This window comes from Phacochoerus africanus, chromosome 9, assembly GCF_016906955.1.
Source record: "Phacochoerus africanus isolate WHEZ1 chromosome 9, ROS_Pafr_v1, whole genome shotgun sequence".
NCBI lineage: Eukaryota > Metazoa > Chordata > Mammalia > Artiodactyla > Suidae > Phacochoerus > Phacochoerus africanus.
In genome coordinates this window covers 36,462,708-36,485,047 of record NC_062552.1, presented here as the reverse complement: position 1 = coordinate 36,485,047, position 22,340 = coordinate 36,462,708, and the positions used below count along the sequence as shown (strand labels likewise).

Here is a 22,340-nt window from a genome sequence, read left to right as displayed (position 1 = left end):
GCGGTTAGGAACAGTCTCACCTGCATGTCTTTGCGTGGATACATCTTTTTATTTCTCTTGGGTTTGTTTCTAGAAAAGGAATTTCTGCGTCTAGTGGTAAATTTATATTTAAGTTTCTAAGAAACATCCAAATTGTTTTCCAAAGGGCGGTATCATTTAACATTACCATCAGCAATGTGTGAAAAGGTCAGTCTCTCCACAGCCTCGCCATCACTTACTGGGGTCTGTCTGCTCGCCTGTAGCCACTCTAGTAGGTATACAGGGTCTCGCGTTGTGATTTCTTTCTTTTTCTTTTGCTGGGCCAGTGGCCAGGGATCAAACCCATGCCACAGCAGTGACAAGGCCCGATCCTTAACCCCTGGGCCACCAGGGGACTCCCTTTTTTCTTTCTCTCTCCCCCTTTATCCTCTTCTTTTTAAATTCAAGGCTTTTATTCAGGATGTAAAGAGAGGGTGCTTGGCTACTGAATCGCCATCCAAAAGTAGGTCTCCATTTGAATGGGGATATTATAACACCACAGTTAGGCCGCACAGATGTGCGCGTGTTCAAGGTTCTCAGGGATAAAACGGAAATGACCTTGTTTGCTGAGCATGATCAGGTTAGTGATGGGGAGGGTGACTCAGGAAATTACTGGAAGGCAGGTGGGAGGTCAGCCCAGGAGAGGCATTTGAGAGAAATAATGTAGAAAAGTCATTTCTTGGAGTTCCCATCATGGTGCAGCAGACTTGACTAGCATCCATGAGGATGAGGGTTCCATCCCTGGCCTTACTCATAGGTTAGGGATCCAGTGTTGCCATGAGCTGTGGTATAGGTTGCAGGTGCAGCTCGGATTCCGAGTTTCTGTGGCTGCGGCATAGGCCAGCAGCGGCAGCTCCGATTCGACCCCTGGCCTGGGGACTTCCATATGCCACAGGTGCGGCCCTAAAAAAGGCAAAGGAAAAAAAAAAAAAAGAATCATCTCTTTCCTTTGGGGCGTGCAGTCTCCTACAGGGCGGATAGTTGACCTGGTTGAGGCCTGCTAGGTGAGGCTCAGCAGAGCTGCCACAAGGCCAGGGTGGCATAAGCAGACGGCACCCACCAGGGAGGCCCACCAGCACTAGACCTACCACAGCACAGGGTCTAGGACCCGCAGCAGCCACCCCTGCCCTGCAGGCGCCTCACCATGTCAAACCTCCTGGCCAGCTCCAGATCATCCTCATTCCGGACCATCTCGAAGAAGTCCAAATGCCTAGACAGGAGGTGGGGGGAGAGCAGATATCACCAGCAGGTCACCCCAGGGTGAGGGGAACAGTCCCTTCAAGCCTCCACAGTGACGAAGTCTGAGGGCTTCATCCAGGTGAGGCCAGGGCAACAGCAGAAAGAAGCCAGCTGCCTGCATGTCAACACTCTCCTCCTTAGAGAAGCCCGTGCCATCCCTCGGACAGCAGGAGGCCACACCAGGGTCCTGCCACCTTAGCTCAGGCTTTTCATAGTGCCAGCACTGTTGACACTGGGGCTGGATCATCCTGGCCTGTGGGAGGCAGGTCTAGGAGCTGTGCACCAGCATCTCTGACCTTCGCCCACCAGAGGCCCACAGCATCCCCCACTTCGAGCGATGACAACCAAAAAGGTCTCTGGGCATTGACGGTTGTCCCCTAGGGGGTAAAATCACCTGCAGGCAAGGACCACTGCCCTACATCGACCTTCCCCAGTGTTCTTAGACTGTCCCATGTCCCCACTCAGGGCCAAGCTCTCATTGTCCGCCGCCATCCACTCCTCCCTCCGCTCTACTGCAAAGGGGCCTCCTTTCTCCCTTGGGACCTAGTGGGACAGAACAGCCTGTAGGAACAGGGCGGAGCCAGAGGGCCTCGCTGGTGCTGCACAGGGAATTTACTGTGCCCTTTAGTCACTAAAGGTCTTGATGGCTTGCACCTCTGGGGCGGGCATCTCTTTGCTGAGAAGGAGGGCACTGCGGGCCATTTAGCATTCCTAGTGCCCTGTGACCAATCCCAGTATGGCCCCCGCTAGCAGCCAGGTTGAGAACCACCCCCACATGTTTCCCAATTCCCCCCCAAGGGGCCGTGGTGGAGGATTCCTGGGTCCACCTGCCTGTAATGTTGGAGATGAGATGGGAGGTCAGCAAAGAGGACCAGCAGGGTCACAGGGGACGTGAGACAAGGGAATGGGATGGTTGTCCACCTCTCCCCAGCCCCAGAGCTGCTTCTGAATCGATGCTGTTGTGGCAGGTGGTCTCCAGTGGAAGGGCAGCCTCCACAAAGGTCCTGACCAACCCCCCGCGGAGGCACCGTCCCTATAGGTTTGCAGTGGGATGGGTGGCTCAGCCCTTACTTGTCCAGGATGGCATTCTCGTGCTGCCGGAGCTTGTCAATCACAGGCTGTATCCCCAGCATCAGGAACTCGTACCGTAGATGCAGTCGGAACTCCAGGTTATCCTGGGGGCCACCAAGGAAGGACCAGACTCACTGGCTGGTCTCGATTTCCACAAGAGTCCCCAGTGGACCCCTCACCGCCACTCTAGTCATTGTCCCACCACATGCCCCGTCGAAAAGTCATTGGAACGGCTTCAATGACGTTTCCAGAGTTTCCAGAAAGGGTTGGGGGAGACATCCTTTGACCTTGTTATTTACCCCCTTTAGGTCTCCTGCTTCGCTTCCTTTAAATCCTTTACCAGCTTTTCTTTTTTTAAATAAAAGGATAGTTGGTTTACAATGGTCTGTCAGTTTCTGCTATACAGCATAGTGACCCAGCTATACATATACATACATTTTTTTCATAGTATCTTCCATCATGTTATAAGAGACTGGACACAGTTCTCTGTGGGTAGAGTAAGACCTCATTGCCCATCCATTCGAAATGTAACAGTTTGCATCTACTCACTCCAGACTCCCCGTCTATCCCCCACTGCCTCCTCCTCCCCCCTCGGCAACCACAAGTCTGTTCTCCATGTCTGTGAGTCTGTTTCTGTTCTGTAGATAGGTTCGTTTGTGCCACATTTTAGATTCCACATATAAGTGATATCATATGGTGTTTGTTTCTGACTTACTTCACTCGGTATGAGAATCTAGTTGCATCCATATTGCTGCCAACGGCATTATTTTGTTCTGTTTTATGGCTGAGTAGTATTCTGTTTTCTCTTAGTGTTTGGCATCAAAGAGCAGTGATGAAGAGTGATACAGAGCACATGCTCTGGAATTAGGCAGATCTTGCTTCAAATCCCTGCTCTGTCACTTACTAGTTTTGTGACTCTGCAAAAGTCTTAGTTTCCCCATCAGTAAACGGGCACTGTATTACTTCCCTACAGAAGTGATATTCATAAAAATTACCTGATGAGGTATGGTTAGTAACTAAGCAGAACAGATGTCAGCATCAGTAGCTGGTGCTGATCAAAGTGAGGTCAGCATCTCAGGGACAGGTAATTTCCCCAACCTAACTCCCCTAACTCAGGTCATCAGGATGGGATGCAAAAAAAAAAAAAAAAAAAAGGCTGGCAAAAAAAAAGAGGAAAAAGCAGAGGGCATTAAATTGCCCCTTTTCACCATTAACAAGCTGACCTTGACTGAGGCATATGATTGCCTTAGAATCTGGGGAGTTCACCTGCTCTTCAAATTCATCTTCTTGATTCTTGCTATTTTTATAACCTAGGGATTTCCCATTCTTTTCCCAAAGGAAGGGGAATCAGAAGTCACCCCTCCTAACAGAAGGTGCTAGAAGAGCATGACCAGCCAACCCAGAAACCAGTCCAGAAGCAGGTCTTTAGAAAGCTCTAGAAAGAAGGGCCAACACTTGCCCTCCTCCCATAAACGACCCCACCACCACCTTAAGCTATCACCAGCCAGCCAAGCTTGGGGCTGGTCCATGACACACAAGGTGCAGGATGTCTCCTCTGCAGATGCTCCCTAGGAACCCCTTGTGACAGTGAGGTTCATGACAAGCTAGTCTTTCTTGGCCCCAAGTGAAGAAGGCAAGAGGTGATAAAGGTAAACTGAAGACGATGATGTAGTGGCAGCCGCACCAACCAGGTGTCCTGGCCCCTTCCCTCTGCCACTGCCCCCAAGAGCTCTCGCACACTGCCCCTCTCCCCCACTACTCCCCATTCCGGGGTCAGAAAGGCAGGGCACGGTCAGAGCACAGAGAAGATGCCTCACCTCTCCTGCGCCAGCATTGAGGACAGCATTGATAAAGGACATGATGGCTGTTTTCAGATTCACTTCATCCCGGTATCGGCCCAGGCTTCGGTCCAGCTCGTTCAGCAGCGTCTGGGTGGAAAGGCAGAGTGGAAGAAGAGAGGAGGGCTCGGGATCCTGCAGCCCAGCCTCTGTGCCTTTGCACCTGCCGTTCCAACTACCCAGAATGCCCCGCCAGTTCTCCCTACCCTACCCCATCTATCCAACTCATCTCAGACCATCCCTAAAGGTCCTGCCTTATTTCCTCTCCACTCAGCCTTGGGGACTTGGTTTATTTTGCTGGGCAGTGCTGAAATGCCGCTTCTGCATGTGACAGCTGTTTACAGCTCGTCAGCCCTCCATATCTTCGGGTCCCGTATGTGCAGATTCAACTGACCCCAGGGTTGACAGAAACATATATATTTTTGAAATTTCAGAAATTTCTGAAAAGCAAAATTTGAGTCTGCTGCACACTGGGGAACTGTTTACATAGCATTTATATTGTACTTAGCTATTTACAAAACATTTACATTATATTAGGTGTTATAAGTAATCTAGAGGAAGAGGCGCATAGGTTATATGCAAATACTACACCGTGTTATATAAGGGATGTGAGCATCCACAGATTTGGGTACCTGTGGGGGTCCTGGAACCAGTTCCCCGAGGACATGAAGAGTAACTGTATTCCTTGCCTAGCTCCTGGGTAGCATGGATGCTACCTTTTATCTCCTTTGCATCTTCTACAAAGGGCCAGGGGTCACTTTCCAATCAAAGCAGCTGTTTAAAAATGTTTGGTGATAGAATAAACATATACTCTATACAGGTGGATAAACCATAAGGTCTGTGACAACAGTTCACGTGCATAGAGACTTACTCCGTACCCATACAGTTTGTTGTCTCTTTCTGTGAGGAGAAAAGACAACAGCATGACCTGAGCTCCCAGGACTGGTCCCAATGGCTGCATAGCAGGCACTGGCCCAGGCATAGGGCCTAAAATATTTTTTTTTCTTTTCTGACCTCCTACACATGGAAGTTCCTGGGCCAGGGACTGAATCTGAGCCGGAGCTGCGACCTACGTACATCACAGCTGCAGCAACGCCTGATCCTTTAACCCACTGGGCCAGGCTAGGGATCGAACCAGCACCTCTGCAGAGACAAGCCAGATCATTACACCACTGCACCACAGTAGGAACTCCAAGGCCTAAAATCTTGATCCCAGCAAATGCATTCAATTTAATAATTTGTGACGGAGCCCCTACACGAGCCAGGTGCTGGGCTCAGAGATGTAAAGCCACAAAAATGAAGCAGACTAATATCCTAGCCTACAGGGACCCATGGTCTAGTGAGGAGGCTGTGTCCCCAGCCCCTCACCTGGAAGCGCGTCCGCTCGGCTGCGTACACCTGGTAGTGTAGCATGGCCTGCAGCACCTTCTTGTGGCCGCCGGGCACCAGGCACACGGCGCCCAGAATCTCCAGCACGGCCACCTTAGTCTTGCTGTTCTCCGTGCGCAGGCTCTGTGCGATGGTGCTGATGGCCTCGGGCTGCGCCAGCACATGTGCCCGCCCCTGGGAGTTGTTCATCAGAGCCTTGATGCAGCCGATGAGGGAAGTGTGGATGCGGCTTTCACAGGTGGCGTGGTCCATGCTCCGGAGGAAGTTCAGCAGACAGGTCAAGCCCTCCAGCTCAATGAAGCGGGTCACAAACCTGCCCAGACCAGAGCCATCAGCAAACCAGGTATCCTGACTGGCATATTATTCTGTACATATTTTGCAAAGAGCTATCCCATTACCTGGGTACAACTGTGTCCCACCTAGAGTAGCCACTTGGCTCATTTTTAAACTTTAATCTAAAGCACTAAAATCCTGGGAGTTCCCTGGTGGTGTAGTAGTTAAGGACTTTGTATTGTGGCTCAGGGTCTTGCTGTGGCTTGGGTTTGATCCCTGGCCTGGGAACTTCTACATGCCCCAGGGGGAAGAAAGGAAGGGAGGGAGGAAGGACTTAAATCCTATCACCTCGCAAGGGACTTATGTCTTATTTGCATTTTTTTTTTTTTTTATGGCCTCACTGGTAGCACATGGAAGTTCCGGGGCCAGGGACTGAATCCAAGTCACAGCTTCGACCTATGCTGCAGCTATGGCAACACTAGATCCTTTAGCCCACTGCAACTCCACAGCAACCTGAGCCACTGTAGTCAGATTCTTAACCCACTGAACCACAGCAGGAACTCCTTAGTTGCATTTTAAATACCAGGCATTTGCATATCTTTGACTTTTAAGTTACACAGCTATAAAGGAACATGAAAAAAGGATGATCGTGAAATTTATTAGGATAATTATTATGGCTGTTAAGCTGGAAGACTCATCACCCATGAGGATGGGAATTAAGAGAATTATAGTCAGACAACAAGAAGGACTTCCAGACAGGGGACTCAAGGCTGGAGAAAGTACTCTGCAAGGGATCTCTAAGAAAACATCCACGTTATCATGAATGTTAGCAGAAAACATTGAAAACCCTTAAGTTCAGAGGTTTTTAACCTGGAATCTATGTTCCCCTAAGGGTCTATGACGAATATTCAGGGGTCTATGAACTCGGGTGGGAAAAGAAAATTACACTTTTACTTTGTGTAACCTCGACCTGAAATGTAGCCTTTCCTTCGGTGATGGGTGTAGGCAATAAACTCCAGTGGTATCAGCAGAATCTGTGACTTTGTCACCCAAAGAAATCACAGCTATTTTCATCTCAAATTACAGTTGTTGCAGATGTCTCAGAATATCACTTCCACTTATCAGCACTTCAAAATTGTAATGGTTGCTAGTGCTGGTGATTTAAGGCATAAAGAAGTACATTTATTGCTATCTCACTAATGTTTAATATCTGGTAACTATATTTTAATTTAATTGGCTCACTTTTTAATCTTATCTATTTCTATTTTATTTTGTTATTTAAAAACATCGGGAGTTCCCGTCGTGGCGCAGTGGTTAATGAATCCGACTGGGAACCATGAGGTTGCGGATTCGGTCCCTGCCCTTGCTCAGTGGGTTAATGATCCGGCGTTGCCATGAGCTGTGGTGTAGGTTACAGACGCGGCTCGGATCCTGCGTTGCTGTGGCTCTGGCGTAGGCCGGCAGCTACAGCTCCGATTAGACCCCTAGCCTGGGAACCTCCATATGCCACGGGAGCGGCCCAAGAAATGACCAAAAAAAATAATAATAAAAAAATAAATAATAAAATAAAATAAAAACATCATTCTGATAAACAGTCAGTGGGTCTCACCTGGGTGCCAAATTTATCTGTGGCGAGTGTGTGCACACACACTCGTCGGCTTAAAACCCTTGATTTAGTAGAGAAATAATGAATGACCTAAGGAAGCGTCATAAGTGAAGCTGATGGACCACTGCCTATAATTAATACATTGGCTTCTAAGTGCATGTGCATGTATTTCTACATTATTATACAGATATGGCGAGAATTCAACTTAACTCTTGAATTGTTAAAAATAGATGCTTTTTTTTTCTATTATACACTTTTATGTATTCCACAAACTTTCCATCATGCTGATGTGTAACTTTTCTAATCAGAATTTTATTAAAGGGAAAGAGAAATAAATTGAAGTGGGAGATGAACTGGCAACTTCCCCTCAACCCTCCTACCTCCTGACTTGTTCATCCTTCCTGCATCCCCCTTCTCACACCAGGCTTCCATCCCACTTGCATCCCCTTCCCACACCAGACCCCCACCCCACCCGAGCAATAAGCAGGGTTTAGGGGCTCTCATTCTCCTTGAGGCTCTGTTTCCAGGCTCCTAGGGGCAGAGAGTTGAGCACGCACACGCGCACACACACACACACACCAGCATGTTGATAAACTTTTAACTACAAGCTCTCTGAAGAAAGAAAAGAAAAAAGGCCTGACAGTGGTGTTTGCCAATTTCCATGGTATAAATACTCCCAGCAGAGCTGATTTCAACTATCAATGTGATATCATTGACGTGGAGCTGGGAAATGCTGCACCGTGTATATATTCCCACCAGGCACATACAATGAGTGGTGTGAACACAATGAGCCCACAAAACAGTCAAGAGTATACCTAACAGCACAGGGTCGTCAAGTCATTAGGTAATTAAGGAGTGATACGTTGCAAGTACTTAATCACTCTGGGTTTTGCTATCGTGCATTTAATCATGAGTTTATATAATCTACATTTCAAACATAGTTATGTTTAACAACCAGCTTGCAAAAGCTGCTGAGAATTTAGCAGTTGGCTCCCACGAGCCGGTTGCCAGACACAGAGGAGCCTGTGGCTCTTGGCCCTTTTGGACCCTTACATGACGTGGCCTGGGAAGCAGGGAGAGGCGCCTTTCAGCCCTTGAGCCATCCATCCCCTCTTCCCCGCCTGCGCGGCTGCCACACTAGATGAAGGAAATCTCAGCCACAGACATCACATCGCCCCCCAGTGGCTGGAGTATCTCCCTCCCACACGCACCCTCCGCTGGGCCCTTTGTGCTCAGAGCTTTTTCTTGCTCACCTGTGCAGGTGCCCACTCTCCCTCCTGTTCTGTCTTCTCAGTAAAATAGGCACCTGCCTTCAGAGTTTTTTCAGATAGCCCTTGAGGACCTGGTACCCCATCTTCCCGTGTTCACCTACCCTCCCCCCCCACCTGTGCAGCCTCTGGCAGCTGGGATGTGAATTCTGAGCAGTGCTGGAGAGTGGAGTCGGCCAAGGGGCGGGATGGGAGCAGAGCTCTGCGGGAAGCTTAAGGAAGTCGAGGGACCCCTGGGTGGAAGGAGGCGAGGGAAGGGCACGCGCCGTGAGTCACCTCATGGGCTGTGTCCGGAGGGCAGTCTTCAGGTCTTCCACCACTTGGTTTCTCATCTCCGTCTCCTCCTCATCAAAGGCGTACAGACTCTGCATCTGAGGTCGGGAGAAGGGTGCACAGGTCACGCTGGGCTGCCCATCTCCCCGCTCCCTGAACCCCTGGCCTGGATGTGACCCAGGGGCCACTGGCGCCTCCGGGAACAGTTTACTAAGACAGCGTGTCAGGCTCTGAAAAGGCCTGGGTTCCAGGTCCGGACTTCGCTTTGCTCATCTGTAAAGTGGAGAGAATGATGAGCCCAGCCTGTGTGATGGACACTTGGCTAAGAAGTGTTTACACGGTAAGGGGGGCTTTAACATCACACAGGGGAGGCAGGGATCCTGATAAAATCTTAGAGAATCCGTGGAAAGCTGCTGATCGCCAGCGAGCAGGGTAGACAAGGACCACTCTCCCTATGGCCTTTCCAGATGGGGCCGGGCCAGGAGAGGCGTGGGGCTCACCGCAGCCATGGAGTTGATGCGGTCGATGTAATAGTCAGGCCAGCTGGTCGCCAGCTTGTTGGGGTCCTCCTGCTCCTGGAACAAGAAGAAGAAGGGGTGTATGGACCACCTGGCCAGACAGGCCCACGGTCATGACCCTGAGTTTCATCTCCTGTCAGCAGACAGATTCATCTCCCTGCCAGCCTTGACAGGGTGACTTTGAAGAAGTTAAAAAATGTCCCCAGGGTTCTGCTTCTTCCTGGGTAGGACGCAGATCACAAACAAACATCGAAACTCAGGACCAGCCGATGACCATGGGCAGGAACCATGGAGGTATAAACTTTTTTTTTTTCTTTGTTAGGGCTGCACCTGCAGCACATGGAAGTTCCTAGGCTAGGAGTCAAATTGGAGCTGCAGCTGCCGGCCTACACCACAGCAACTCCGGAGGATCCTTAATCCACTGAGCGAGACCACGGATCAAATCTGCAACCTCACGGATACTAGTCAGGTTACCTGCTGAGCAACAATGGGAACTCCCAGTACTTTCAAGGAACAACACGTACAATTAATTTGTTTTTCCCTGTTATATTTGTTTTAATAAAATATAATTTTGTGTCTGTTGAATCTAATGATAATTGTGCTTATATTCTGTATATCTGCTTTATCAAATTTCATTTTTCCGACAATATCATTCTCATTGTATTTTACACAATTATTGGTCTGTGATAGTTTGGATATTTGAAAACTTGGTCTTTCAGACAGTTTGAGAAGCACTGGTTGATAGAAGCATTTGGGGCAGCGCCTGACGCATGGTAGGTGCTCAATAAATTGTAACTTTGCCAAAAAGAGGGAAAGGGACATTCCCCAGGCCCTGGGTTTAGGAAGGAGGAGGGGTCTGAGCAGCTGGGAGGTGGAGCCCAGATCAGGGCTGGCCCTCAGTTCCCAAGAGAAAGCCTCAGCTCTGCCCCAGGCGCAGGCAGGAGGATGGGAGCTGGCTAAGCACTGACTCTTTTTTTTTTTTTTTTGTCTTTTTGCCATTCCTTGGCCACTCCCGCAGCATATGGAGGTTCCCAGGCTAGGGGTCTAATCGGAGCTGTAGCTGCCAGCCTAGGCCAGAGCCACAGCAATGTGGGATCCGAGCCGCGTCTGCAACCTACACCACAGCTCACGGCAACGCCGGATCATTAACCCACTGAGCAAGGGCAGGGATCGAACCCGCAACCTCATGGTTCCTAGTCGGATTCGTTAACCACTGCGCCATGACAGGAACTCCTAAGCACTGATTCTGATTGAAGATCCAGCCTTTCCTCCAGCCAATGGATCTGCTTCTGGGCCTTTCGCACACATTGCTCCTTCCGGGCCCTGGCCCTGGCCCATGTGGATGCTCCCCTCATCTACTTTCTGCCAATTTCCTGCTTTGAATTGGCATGAAAGTCTACCTCCTGATAAACCCATCTGCCAGCCAGCTGGCCTGGACTTGGCCCTGCATCCCTCAAGCCCATCCACTGTGGCTTCCTGATTTTGTTGCAAAAATATCCAAATTTTAGGGAGTTCCCATCATGGCTCAGTGGTTAACAAACCCAACTAGGATCCCTGAGGATGCGTGTTCGATCCCCGGCCTCACTCAGTGGGTTAAGGATCTGGTATTGCCGTGAGCTATGGTGAGCTGTGGTGTGGGTCGCAGATGCGGCTCGGATCCTGCGTTGCTGTGGCTGTGGTGTAGGCCAGCAGCTAAAGCTCCAATTCAACCCCTAGCCTGGGAACCTCCATATGCCATGGATGTGGCCCTAAAAAGACAAAAGACAAAAAAAATCCAAATTTTAGATGAGTGAGAAATGTGCCTCGATTGGGTCTTTGAGATTTCACGTGGCTACATATGTTATGTCTGCATGGCCAACGCCCCCACGTGCTAGAGGATCACAGAAGAAAAACCCAATATATCATAAAACACATACTTTCTTGCCTTCACTGGCTCCCCAGTGAGCCGGTCCATGTGCATTTAATGAGCACCTATCACGTCAGTCACTGAGCCCTGAAAGCACTGAGCAAAAAGCCTTCGTGTCTGCTTGCCACGCAACAGGCTGATGCCAGAGCAGGGTGCCCAGTGCCAGGACTGTCGGCTGTGGATCCTAGCAATCTGGGGTGGGGGACAGCTAACACAGATGGCTCATGGGGTGGTGTCTGAGAGGACCAGGCCACCTCTCAGGGTGCCTGAGGCCAAGACGGGGGAGGGGGTCACAGACAGAAGTGGTACCACGTGGAAAGAGAAGGCTGAGTGAGGGTGAGTTGAGGGAGGACACACAGTTTAGTCTGGAAGGTGGAGAAGTCTGGCCATTTCAACCCTTTCCTCATTTTGGCTGCATAAGGGATTAAGTTTGGGGCCCTCGCGTGGAAATCAGCTTAGAAAGCAGAGAATCACGAGATTCGGTGAATTGTTCCCGACATCAATGTTCGCCTCCCTCCCTTCCGTTCATGACTGGAGCTTTATTTGAGACCTGCTTTCTCACAATGAGACTCCTGGACACAGAGCACCGTATTTCACAGGCGCTCAATAAATGCAGGGTGTGTATACTAGACAGTGGCTTGCAGTGTGTGAAGCCCTTGCATCTCTTCGGGGTTCTCGGCCTCTGGCAGGCCTGTGTTCCAGCGTCAGTGGACGCCCTTGTCATAACGGGCTGGTGGTGTTGCCTCTGCAGGCCTTCCTGGCTTCCAAATGTGGGATAAAGGACTGCACTTGGCCTCTAGCATAGTGTCTCACTCCAATCTCCCACTTCTCTAAGGTGGGTCTGGCCCTGTATGGAGCCAGGGCTGGAACAAAGACCCTGAGTGAGAAGAGTAGGAAAAGAAGCCAAGAATGGACTGTGGGCAGCGTGAAGGACAAACAGCCCCAAACCGTCCCAGACCCGCCTGCCTCCTCCCAGGAGGGCGGCGTCTGAGCCTCAGGTGTGGGAATAGCCAGGTCCTAACTCCCAGACGCCTGGACTCTGAGCTCAAGAGAACAAACTGCAAGCCTGAAAAATGGGAGGGTGGAAGGGTGAGGGGGGAAGTGGGCCAAGAAAGAAAAAGGGAGTGAAGGAAATGGGCTAAAATTGAAGGGAGGCAAGAGAGACACAGGGAGAGAGAGATGAAGGGAAGAGACCCAGAGATGGAGGAAGAGAGTAGGCACAGCCGCTGTGAAAGCAGAGGGGAGGAGACAAAAAGTAAGCCCTGACTGCAGCTGGGCGCACCCTGCTGTGGAGGACCAATGCACAGGGTATGCGTAGGGAGCATTTATTAAGCACCTACAGGATACTCTACTCTGACATCTTTTTTCTTTCTTTTTTTTTTTGTCTTTTTAGCGCCACACCCGCAGCATATGGAAGTTCTCGGGCTAGGGACTGAACAGGAGCTGCAGCTGCTGGGCCTACACCATAGCCACAGCAAGGCCAGATCTGAGCCACATCTCCGACCCACAACACAACTCACTGCAACGCTGGATCCTTAACCCCCTGAGCGAGGCCAGGGATTGAACCCTCGTCCTCATGGATACTAGTTGGGTTCTTTACTGCTGAGCCGCCACAGGAACTCCCACATGCTCTGACATCTTTTAACGAAGGTGAGCTGGAGGGAAGGGTGGGCAAAGCAGAGACTAACATGTGACCCTGACATGCAGGCTGCCCAGTGAGGCTGAGCCTGAGGGGTGGGTAAAGACCAGAAGGGACCACTCACTTCCCCCAAACCGAGTCCTCACAACAGAGCTGCCCCCACGTAAGCCAGGGTGGCACACCCTCCACGCACCAGCACGGACACAAGAAGGGAAACAGGACTTGCCCTCTTGCACCTCTTCTGCAACCCAGGGGACACCTGCTCACAGGATTGGGGGAAAAAAGGAATCCTATTTCCCTGAATGTAAGCTCCATGAGAGCAGGGATTAATTCTGCCCCCAGGTGGTCACAATCATTCCCACAACACCTAGAGCAGCGCAGGTGTATAAGAAATACTCATTTGCATCTATTAACCCCAAATTAACAGACGCAAACTATTGCCTTTGGAATAGATAAGCAATGAGATCCTGCTGTATAGCACTAGGAACTATATCTAGTCACTTATGATGGAGCATGATAATATGGGAAAAAAGAACGTATACATGTATGTGTGACTGGGTCACCCTGCTGTACAGCAGAAAACTGACAGGACACTGTAAACCAGCTATAATGGAAAAAATAAAAATCATTTTAAAAGGTAATAAAAATAAAGCAACCTAAAAAAACCAAAAAAAACTTGTTAAACGAATGAGGGAGCACTGAAGCTGCCCAGTGCAGCAGACCCTGAGGTGGCAGCAGAAGGGGAGAGAGAGGGCACCTTCTTCTTGCTGCAGTAGATCTGCCATTTCTTCTCGGGGGGCAGTGCAAACACAGCCTCCCGGTTCTTGTCGGTGAGATCCAATTCATCCTGCAAAGACAAGAAGAAGTACCTCTGAAACCCAGAGATGGTCGACAGTGGACTATTCAGCCATACAGGAAATTACAATTCCCCCAAATTCCCTCCCTAAGAGTCTCAAAGGTATGATAGGGACTTTTTATCGATACACAGCTCCATGCCCCGCCCCCTTGCATCAACCCCAAACCCATGGGTGGGGCTTCCAGCCAACCTTCCCTCATCTCCCGTCCCCGCCCCCGGCCCCTCCTCCTCCAGCCGGGACCCCCTCTGTTCCCTGCCCATCTCCTTCTTTGCTCTGCAGCTTTTAACTCTCTCGCCCAGAGTTTCTTTCTCCCCTCGTTCTCCTGAAGCGTATCAACGCCATCAATCGAGATCTGACCGAGAAAGAAGTCAGTCGAGAGAGACCCGTTAGGTCTTTGCTCCCATCCTTCAAGGCTCTGTGCCCTTCGAGTCTCTCCCCGAGAGAGTCCCTGGCTCCCCCAGCCTCAGCATGGGTCCTGAGGAGACCGGGTCATGATGAGGAGCTGGGCATCTCAAGGAGAGCACACCATGCCACGGAAGGCACTGGTCTGCTTCCCACGGAGGTGTGCCTGCCAAGAGGCAGCCCTCCACCCACACCACCACCGAGCTAAGGCTGTGTACACACAAGCCTGGGTGCCAGCAGCAGTGCATGCTCCCCCAGGAGTAGGACTGGGGGTTTCTGACATCATCAAAATTAGGGTAACTCTATAGGTAGTTTGGGATGATTTTATAGGTTTGACTGGGCTGAACGGCCCCTCAAAAGCTCTCTTATTGAAAATTCTTCATCCATGATTCATGGGGCTCATCGAAAAAGAAAACCATTAATGAGAAATGCGAACATAATGTACTTTCAACTCAATTCTTATAAAGCTTTTTTAATAAAAGCAAAACTTAAAGACCAAAAAAAGCATATTACTAATCTTTATATTTTCAAAAATGATAAATAATGAAAGTAATATCTAAGAAATTGTAAGGGTCTTAAATATCAATATTCTTCCCTTTATTCAGTGAGAACATTTAAGCCTTTCCTTCACATAGATCAGAACTGTCCAGTGGAAATCTAATGTGAGCCACATGTATTTTTTAAAAATTTCCAGTCACATTAAAAAGTTAAGAAGAGATGGAGTTCCCGTCATGGCTCAGCAGTTAAGGAACCTGAGGACGTGGGTTCGATCCCTGGCTTTGCTCAGTGAGTTAAGGATCCAGTGTTGCTGTGGCTGTGGTGTAGGCCAGCGACTACTGCTCCGATTGGACCCTTAGCCTGGGAACCTCTATATGCTTCAGGTACGGCCCTAAAAAGACAAAAAAAAAATTAAGAAGAGGGGTTCTCTTGGTTCCTACTATTGTGCAGGTTCGATCCCTGGCCTGGGAACTTCGACATGCTGCAGGTGCACACCCCCCCCAAAAAATAAACATTTTTAAATAAAATAAAAAATTAAGAACTAGTTGAACATAATTTTAATGATACACTCATTTAATTCCAAATATCTAAAATATGGACATTTCAACATGTAATCAACATGTAAAAAAATGATCAATGAGCTATTTTACATTCTTTTTTTCAAATAAAGTCATGTCAGCGAAATCTGGTGTGGATTTCCCATCACAGCCATGTTTCAAGTGTCAGCAATGTGACCAGTGGCTGCCACCCTGGAAAGGACACACAAGAAGAATTTGAAACAATGTCCATTGGTTCACCTGCCTTTGGAATGAAAGACTCCTGCAGATCTAATGCTAAAGAAAGGTTTTCCCTAGAACCATTCTCTCTGTATCCCAGGAATGTCCTTAGTCAAGATTCCCAGACTCTGCTTGAAGTTTCTGAAGTCTTTCCTTTCCGGGGTCAGAATCAGAAATAAAAGAAAAAAAGAGTTACGTGCATCTGCCGCTTCCCAGCAGAGACTGAATCTCTTCTACTTTTGCTTACACAGTGGGTTCCGGCTCCCTGGCCTGCCCTCGCCATGGACCTGGATCTAATTCCCAAGCCCAAAGCTGGCCTCCACCGGCAAGCCTTCCCCAGCCCCTCCCAGGTAAGAAGACCTCTCCCTTCCCGAACTCCAGAGCAATTATGTTCACCCCGTGTTCTGCTTCTTTCCTCACCAGTGCTCTCTATCACTAATCAAAAGACATGTCCTGGTGATTTGGTTCTGCCCAGGCAGCCTATGACTATGCAGAACTTTTTTTTTTTTTTTTTTGGTTTTTGGTCACCCTGAAGCATATGGAATTCCTGGGGCCAGGGATCAGATCTGAGCCACAGCTGCAATGCTGCAACTGCAGCAATGCTGGATCCTTTAACCCCCTGTGCTGGGCTGGGGATCGAATCTGCTTCCTGGCACTGCAGAAACACCACTGGTCCCATTGTGCCACAGTGGAAACTCCTCACTTTTTTTTTTGGTCTTTTCTAGGGCCACACCCAAGGTACATGGAAGTGCCCAGGCTAGGGGTCAAATTGGAGCTGCAGCTGATGGCCTACACCACAGTCACAGCAATGCAGGATCCAAGCTGAGTCTGACCTACACCCACAGCTCACAGCAACACAGGATCCTTAACCCACTGAGCAGGGCCAGGGATCACATTCCCTCTTTACTGAGTCTCTCTTCCTTTTCCTGGACAACTACACTCTCAGACGGTCCCTCCTGCTTTGCTCTGTTCCTCTTGGGATGCCTTGGCTTCTCCTCCCTTCTCCTACCATCAGATGCTGAGATCCCATCCTGGGTCCTCTTCTCTCCTCCCTCCATGTGTCCCCAGGTGAAGCCCTCGGCCATTCCCAAGGACTCAGTGATTATCCTAAGCTCTCAAACCTGTACCTCCAGCCCACCAGGCTCCCGGCGCCCAACTACCTCCCGTACCGATCGACTTAACATTCTCCAGGTAACTCCCGCAGGTACGGAGTGTCACTCTGTACCTGGCACTGTTCTAAGTGCTTCATGTTCACTCGTTAAACTTGCTACAGCCCATCTTACAGGTGAGAAAAGTGATGTACAGAGAAAACATGCAAACTGAGCTCATCATTCCTGTCCCCTGAGCCTGGGTCTCCGCTGGCATATCCCATCCTGGGGCCCCAACATCCACCCACTTCCTCATGTAACAAACCCAGTGGCCCCTGATTCCTTCTCATTCATCAATCCCAACAAATCCTATGGTACTTCCTCCTCAACAGTTCTTGATTCTGTCTACTTCTCCCCATCCTCACTGCCAACACTTTAGTCTAAGCCACCACTCTCTCTCGCCTGGGTTGCTCCAAGAACCCCCTGAGGGTCTACACAGGACTTTTCTCCAATTCAGAGTACCCTGAATTCAGAAAGTAGATTGGACCACCTCATACCCCTTCTTAACCTCCTCAGTGGCTTCCCATCACCCCTAGGATCACATCCAGACTCCCTGGTTATCTCATGGCGATGGCATCCCCCGCCACCAACCCCAAGGACCCAGCTCTTTCCCAAGGAGACTTTCACACATGCTGCTTCTTCTGAGAGTGTGTGTGGGGGGGAACTCCATGGCATTACTCACTCATCCAGCCATCACTCTGCTTTCAGATCTTGGTAGAAGTTTCACTGTTTCAGAGGAGCCACCATGACCCCCAGGCTAAAATAAAGCTCCCTCCTAGACATTCCCACAGCCCCTCAAACACTCACCCCACTTGGCACTACTGTTCAAGATTGGTTTTCCCATTAGAGTTTCCCATTTGGGGCCAGGGATGGGGGGGCAGATGGTACCTGCTGGTGACTCACTAAATCCCCTGGCAGCCCCCCGGGGCCCAGCACACAGCAATCTCTCAAGAAATACTTTTCATTTGTTCGATCAATACCTCATGCTAGTGTCCTAGCAAGACGACTTGTCTGACTCATCCTTGCTTTTGCCAAAGTATCTTGTAAACAAACAAACAAACCAAACCCAAAACAAAACCCCTGCCCACTTGAAATGCTCAAGAAATGCTTATAGACTAAAAAGGCCAAAGGAAGGAACGTCTGGTCATGTCCTTCTTTCCAAACTCATGCATCCCACTCAACAAATCCTGCCTGTGATAACGTAAGAAATATATATGTATTCATGTGTTTGTGTGCATATATTTTGTTTTTAAGGCTGTACCTGCAGCATATGGAATTCCCAGGCCAGGGGTTGAATTGGAGCTGCAACTGCCAGTCTTTGCCACAAGCACAGCAATGCCGTATCCCAGCCACATCTATGAGCTGCACCCACAGCTCCTGGCAATGCCAGATCTTAACCCACTGAGTGAGGCCAGGGATTGAACCCCACATCCTCATGGACACTAGGTTGGGTTTGTAACCCACCGAGCCCCAGTGGGAACTCCAGTAGAGAGATAGGTTTTTTTGATCCTTGTTCCCAGTTCCTATCATAGCGCCCCTGCATCCCTGGGAATATCGTAAAGGATCGAAGTGATAGGACTATCTTTTGTTCCCGACACAGAGCTCCTACATCCTTAATACCCTGGAATTTTCTTCCAGTGAATTTCCTTCTAGCAAAGTGACTGTTGCTGGACCCTAGATGGCTTCAAGGTGGAGACTGGTTACCAGAAGGATAAAGCCTTGATTAGAAGCCTAGAACTTTCAGCCCCACATCCCAAACCCTGGGGAGAGGAGAGGGGCTGGAGATGCAGTTAAAAATCTATCATGCCAAAACCACTTTTTTTTCTTTCTTTTAATGGCTGCACCTGCAGCATAGGGGTCGAATTGAAGCTGCAGCTGCCGGCCTACACCATGGCCCTGGCAAAGACAGATCAGAGCTGCATCTGCAACCTATGCTACAGCTCACGACGATGCCAGATCCTCAAGCCACTGAGTGAGGTCAGGGATTGAACCCTCATCCTTAGGGACACTACGTTTGGTTCTTAGCCTGCTGAGCCACAACAGGAACTCTAGAAACCACCTTAAAAGCCCCGAAATGGCAAGGCTCAGGGAGCTTCCTGGTGGGTGAATGTATCTAAATGCTGGGAGGGTGCTGCACCCCAACCTCCACAGGGACAGATGCGTCTGTGCTGGGTACAGGAGTCTTACCCTTTGGGGCCCTCCCCAAGCAGGTCTTTGTCTGGCTGTTCACTTGTGCTCTTTATGTCCTTCACGATAAACTGATTATAGTACATAAAGTGTATCCCTGGGTTCGGTGAGCTAGCCGAGCAAATCATCAAACCCAAGGAGCGGAATCCCAGGAACCCCTGATTTGCAGCGACATGGGACAGAAGTGTGGGTGACCTGGAACCTGCTCCCTGTGATGGGCATCTGAAGCAGGGGGCAGTCTAGTGCACCTGTGGGGTCTGCACTAGTTTGGGGCAGTAAGGGTCAGAATTGAGTTAAATCATAGGACACCCGGTTGGTATCCATAGAAAACTGGAGACTTGCTTGGTACAGAAAACCCATGGATTTGGTGTCAGCAGTATTCTGAGTGAAAAACAGACCTTAGCAGGCCTAACAGAGATCAGGTCCCAATATTGCTCTACACAAGCAAACACTTTATTCTCTCCCACCCTGGCCCCCAACCTGAGGAAGGGTCTAAATCAGGACAATGAGGAGTTCCCATCATGGCTCAGTGGTTAACATATCTGACTAGGAACCATGAGGTTGCGGGTTCCATCCCTGGCCTTGCTCAGTGGGTTAAGGATCCGGTGTTGCTGTGAGCTGTGGTGTAGGTCGCAGATGCAGCTCGGATCCTGCATGGCTGTGGATCCGAGCTGTAGGCTGACAGCTAAAGCGCCGATTCAACCCTAGCCTGGGAACCTCCATATGCCTCGGGTGTGACCCTAGAAAAAGACAAAAAGGAAAAAAGTAAAAAAATAAAAGTAACTCAGGACAATGAGTTTTCCTGAACTTGAGGTGATGAGAAAGGTGGGTCAGGTCACTTTTTCACTTAACGAGCATGGCCTCATCTTACACTGGTCCTGTTTGAAGAGCTGGGTCTCCTTAATCAGATGCATCCATTACCGAATCCAGGACTGAAACCGCATCCCCCAGCACACTGCCTTGTTTCTCTACGTGTCAACTATGAGAGTGAGGGGCCAAGAGCTAGTAGCAGATGACCTTGGGCTTATGGCTCTATGCCCCAGGGTTCAGGTCCTACAGCCCAGGTTGGGGACTTCTTTGGTCTGCAGGCTTTGTCTCAGCATCAGACCTCCAAAGGCAGCAATCACGTGTCCTCCCCATCCTGTCTCTTTGTGGTCAGAGTGTGACGCTTCTCACACAAGGGTCCCCACAAAGGCCTAGGGCGGCTGGTCGGGTCTGAATGGGCACCAGAATCAGGGGGAGCTGCTGCCTGGGTCAACAGCAGCGCTGCCATCTGCCCAGGCTATAGTTGCAGGAAGTCACCATCCCAGACCCAAGCCAGCACACAGGCATCTCTAGCTCCTTATTTCTTGTCATTTGGTGCCTGTTCTGGGTACCCAGCATCTACCTACAGAATACCCCCCACCCCCCGGTCTCCTCTTCCTGTATCTGAGATCAAAGGATCCAGGGACAGTCCAGTCAGTGAGCAGGAGAAAAAAAAGGCATGAAATGCTCTGATGTTCTCAGCGGCTCCTCACGGCCTTGTTTCGCAAAAGCCTAGACCTGCTCCTTTCATTAGGATGACCATGAAAATTCTCAGATTAATATCAGTCATCACCCTGGGGCCACAGGCATGAACCGGCACTATCTCAGGAAAGTGGGAACTCACGTTTTCCCTACATACCAAAAAGCTGAAAAAGAATAAGGCCATAGCCTGGCCAGCATAAGACAGAAAGAAAAAGGAGGGATGAGGAGAAAGGGGATCCACTGCTGCCCCGTGAGGCCTAGAATCGGGTGGAAATGGGAGGTAGGTCCACTCCTCTGGGGACGTGTTTCATGGAGTCCACCCCAGCAAGCAACCCTGCTTCTCCCACCCCGGCCCCCGGCACGGGTCCCCCTGGCCTCTGCCTCGCTCTGCCTGCTCCAGGCATCCCCTTCCCCCCTTGTCCCCGCCCTCCCTCCCCTGCCCCTCACTCACCACCAGCTCTGCGAAGCGGACGTTAAGCTCCTCCGGGTTCGGGATGGGACCGGAGAACTCCATGTACTGCAGAGGGTGGGTGTCCCGGAGGTTGATCTCGGGGAGGTCGCTGCCCCCAAAGCAGCACAGGAAGCCCAGGCCATGGCGGCTCCTCTTGCGGGGGGCCATGGTCACTGCAGGCCAGGGGGACGGGCCGCCGGCAGATGCCCTAGGTCCTCATGGTGACCTGGGTAGGACAGAGAGCAGGGGGTGGTCAGGCACGGCAGCCAGGTAGCCAGGGATGTGGTCCCTCTGCCACCGCAGCTTCTTGGCTCGACTGTCAGAAGCCCTCAACCCAACAGCCAAGACCTCTTTCCTCTCCCACAGATATTTCCAGAATCTCCTTCGGGCCCCGAGAGGAAAGAAGAGGGCTGGGACTTCTCGGAGGCCAGAGCTGGTCCTCGTGCCACCCTCTCGATGCCTGGACAGATGGGAGTCCTAGTCCCTGTCCTCTTGCAGGCAGGTTTCCAGCAGGGCTCAAGTTCTCCCTTGGTTCATTCCAGGGTCTGGGGACACCGGTTTAGAGGTGTCATCCCATGGGAGGGAAGGGGTGAAGTAGGCCGGCAGGGGAGACGTGGAGCTAGTTACACAGCCTGCCTCCGGGAGTGGGAGCCTCTGTGGGAGCCAAGGATGGAAGGCTGGCAGTGTTCTCCCAGGAGCAGCTGGATGGATGTAAACTATCAATAGGGCCAGGGTGACCTGCCTTTCTAGACAGAGGGAGTCACTAGCGTGGACTCTGGGTCAGGAAATGGGACTGGTTCTTGGGATGCAGCTCAACCAGGAGAGTGAAGGAGACCTGGTCAAATGTGCTTTCCGTCCTGACCAAGAACAGAGGACACCACCATGGCCAGAGGCCAGAACTGAGAGACGCCCCCACAACAGTTGGGTGGGCACTGGAACAGAAAGGGTTAAAGCTTTGGTTTGCCACTGGAAGAGCCTAGTTCTATGGTGACGAGCAGGAGGAAGAACACTGGCCCTTGTCATTGACGCCATGTGGCTTCCAGGTAGATTCAGCCCCAGTTATCCGCACACAGGCTTCCTGAAAGGGCCAAACCATCCCTGACCAATGGTTCCTGCACATGTTTTCAGATCTGGGCTGGCTCAGCAGCAAGGCCATTGCTTATCCATCACGCTGTTGCCCAGCCATCTTCTCCTCACACTTGTATATCTTAATTTTTTGGACATAAGATTTTGCCTTTATCCCTATTGCATATGACATCACAGGTTTGGGGGTCAAGTTTTTTTTTTTTTTTTTTTATGGCCGCACACACAGCCTGCAGAAGTTCCCAGGATTGAACCTGAGCGGCAACAGTGACCTATGTGGCAGCTGCGGCTACACAGGATCCTTTAACCCACTGCCCTGGGCTGGGGATCAAACCTATGCCTCCTCAGCCACCTGATCCGCTGCAGTCAGATTCTTAACCCACTGCACCACAGC

General features: G+C 50.4%; 1 protein-coding gene across 5 annotated transcripts in view; it reads right to left on the bottom strand.

Annotated features, from left to right (window-relative positions):
- The window catches only part of DAAM2 (dishevelled associated activator of morphogenesis 2), a 127,167-nt gene that overhangs the window by 30,573 nt on the left and 74,254 nt on the right, over positions 1-22,340 (bottom strand). For all 5 annotated transcript variants that reach the window (XM_047797061.1, XM_047797064.1, XM_047797065.1 and 2 more), the window contains exons 2-9: positions 20,864-21,089; positions 13,796-13,885; positions 9,476-9,550; positions 8,979-9,073; positions 5,535-5,868; positions 4,146-4,256; positions 2,329-2,432; positions 1,162-1,228 (exon numbers count right to left, since the gene is read on the bottom strand). In XM_047797061.1, the coding sequence (XP_047653017.1) occupies positions 1,162-1,228; positions 2,329-2,432; positions 4,146-4,256; positions 5,535-5,868; positions 8,979-9,073; positions 9,476-9,550; positions 13,796-13,885; positions 20,864-21,031 (1,044 nt within the window). In that variant the 5' untranslated portion in view covers positions 21,032-21,089. The remainder of the gene's footprint in view (positions 1-1,161; positions 1,229-2,328; positions 2,433-4,145; positions 4,257-5,534; positions 5,869-8,978; positions 9,074-9,475; positions 9,551-13,795; positions 13,886-20,863; positions 21,090-22,340) is intronic.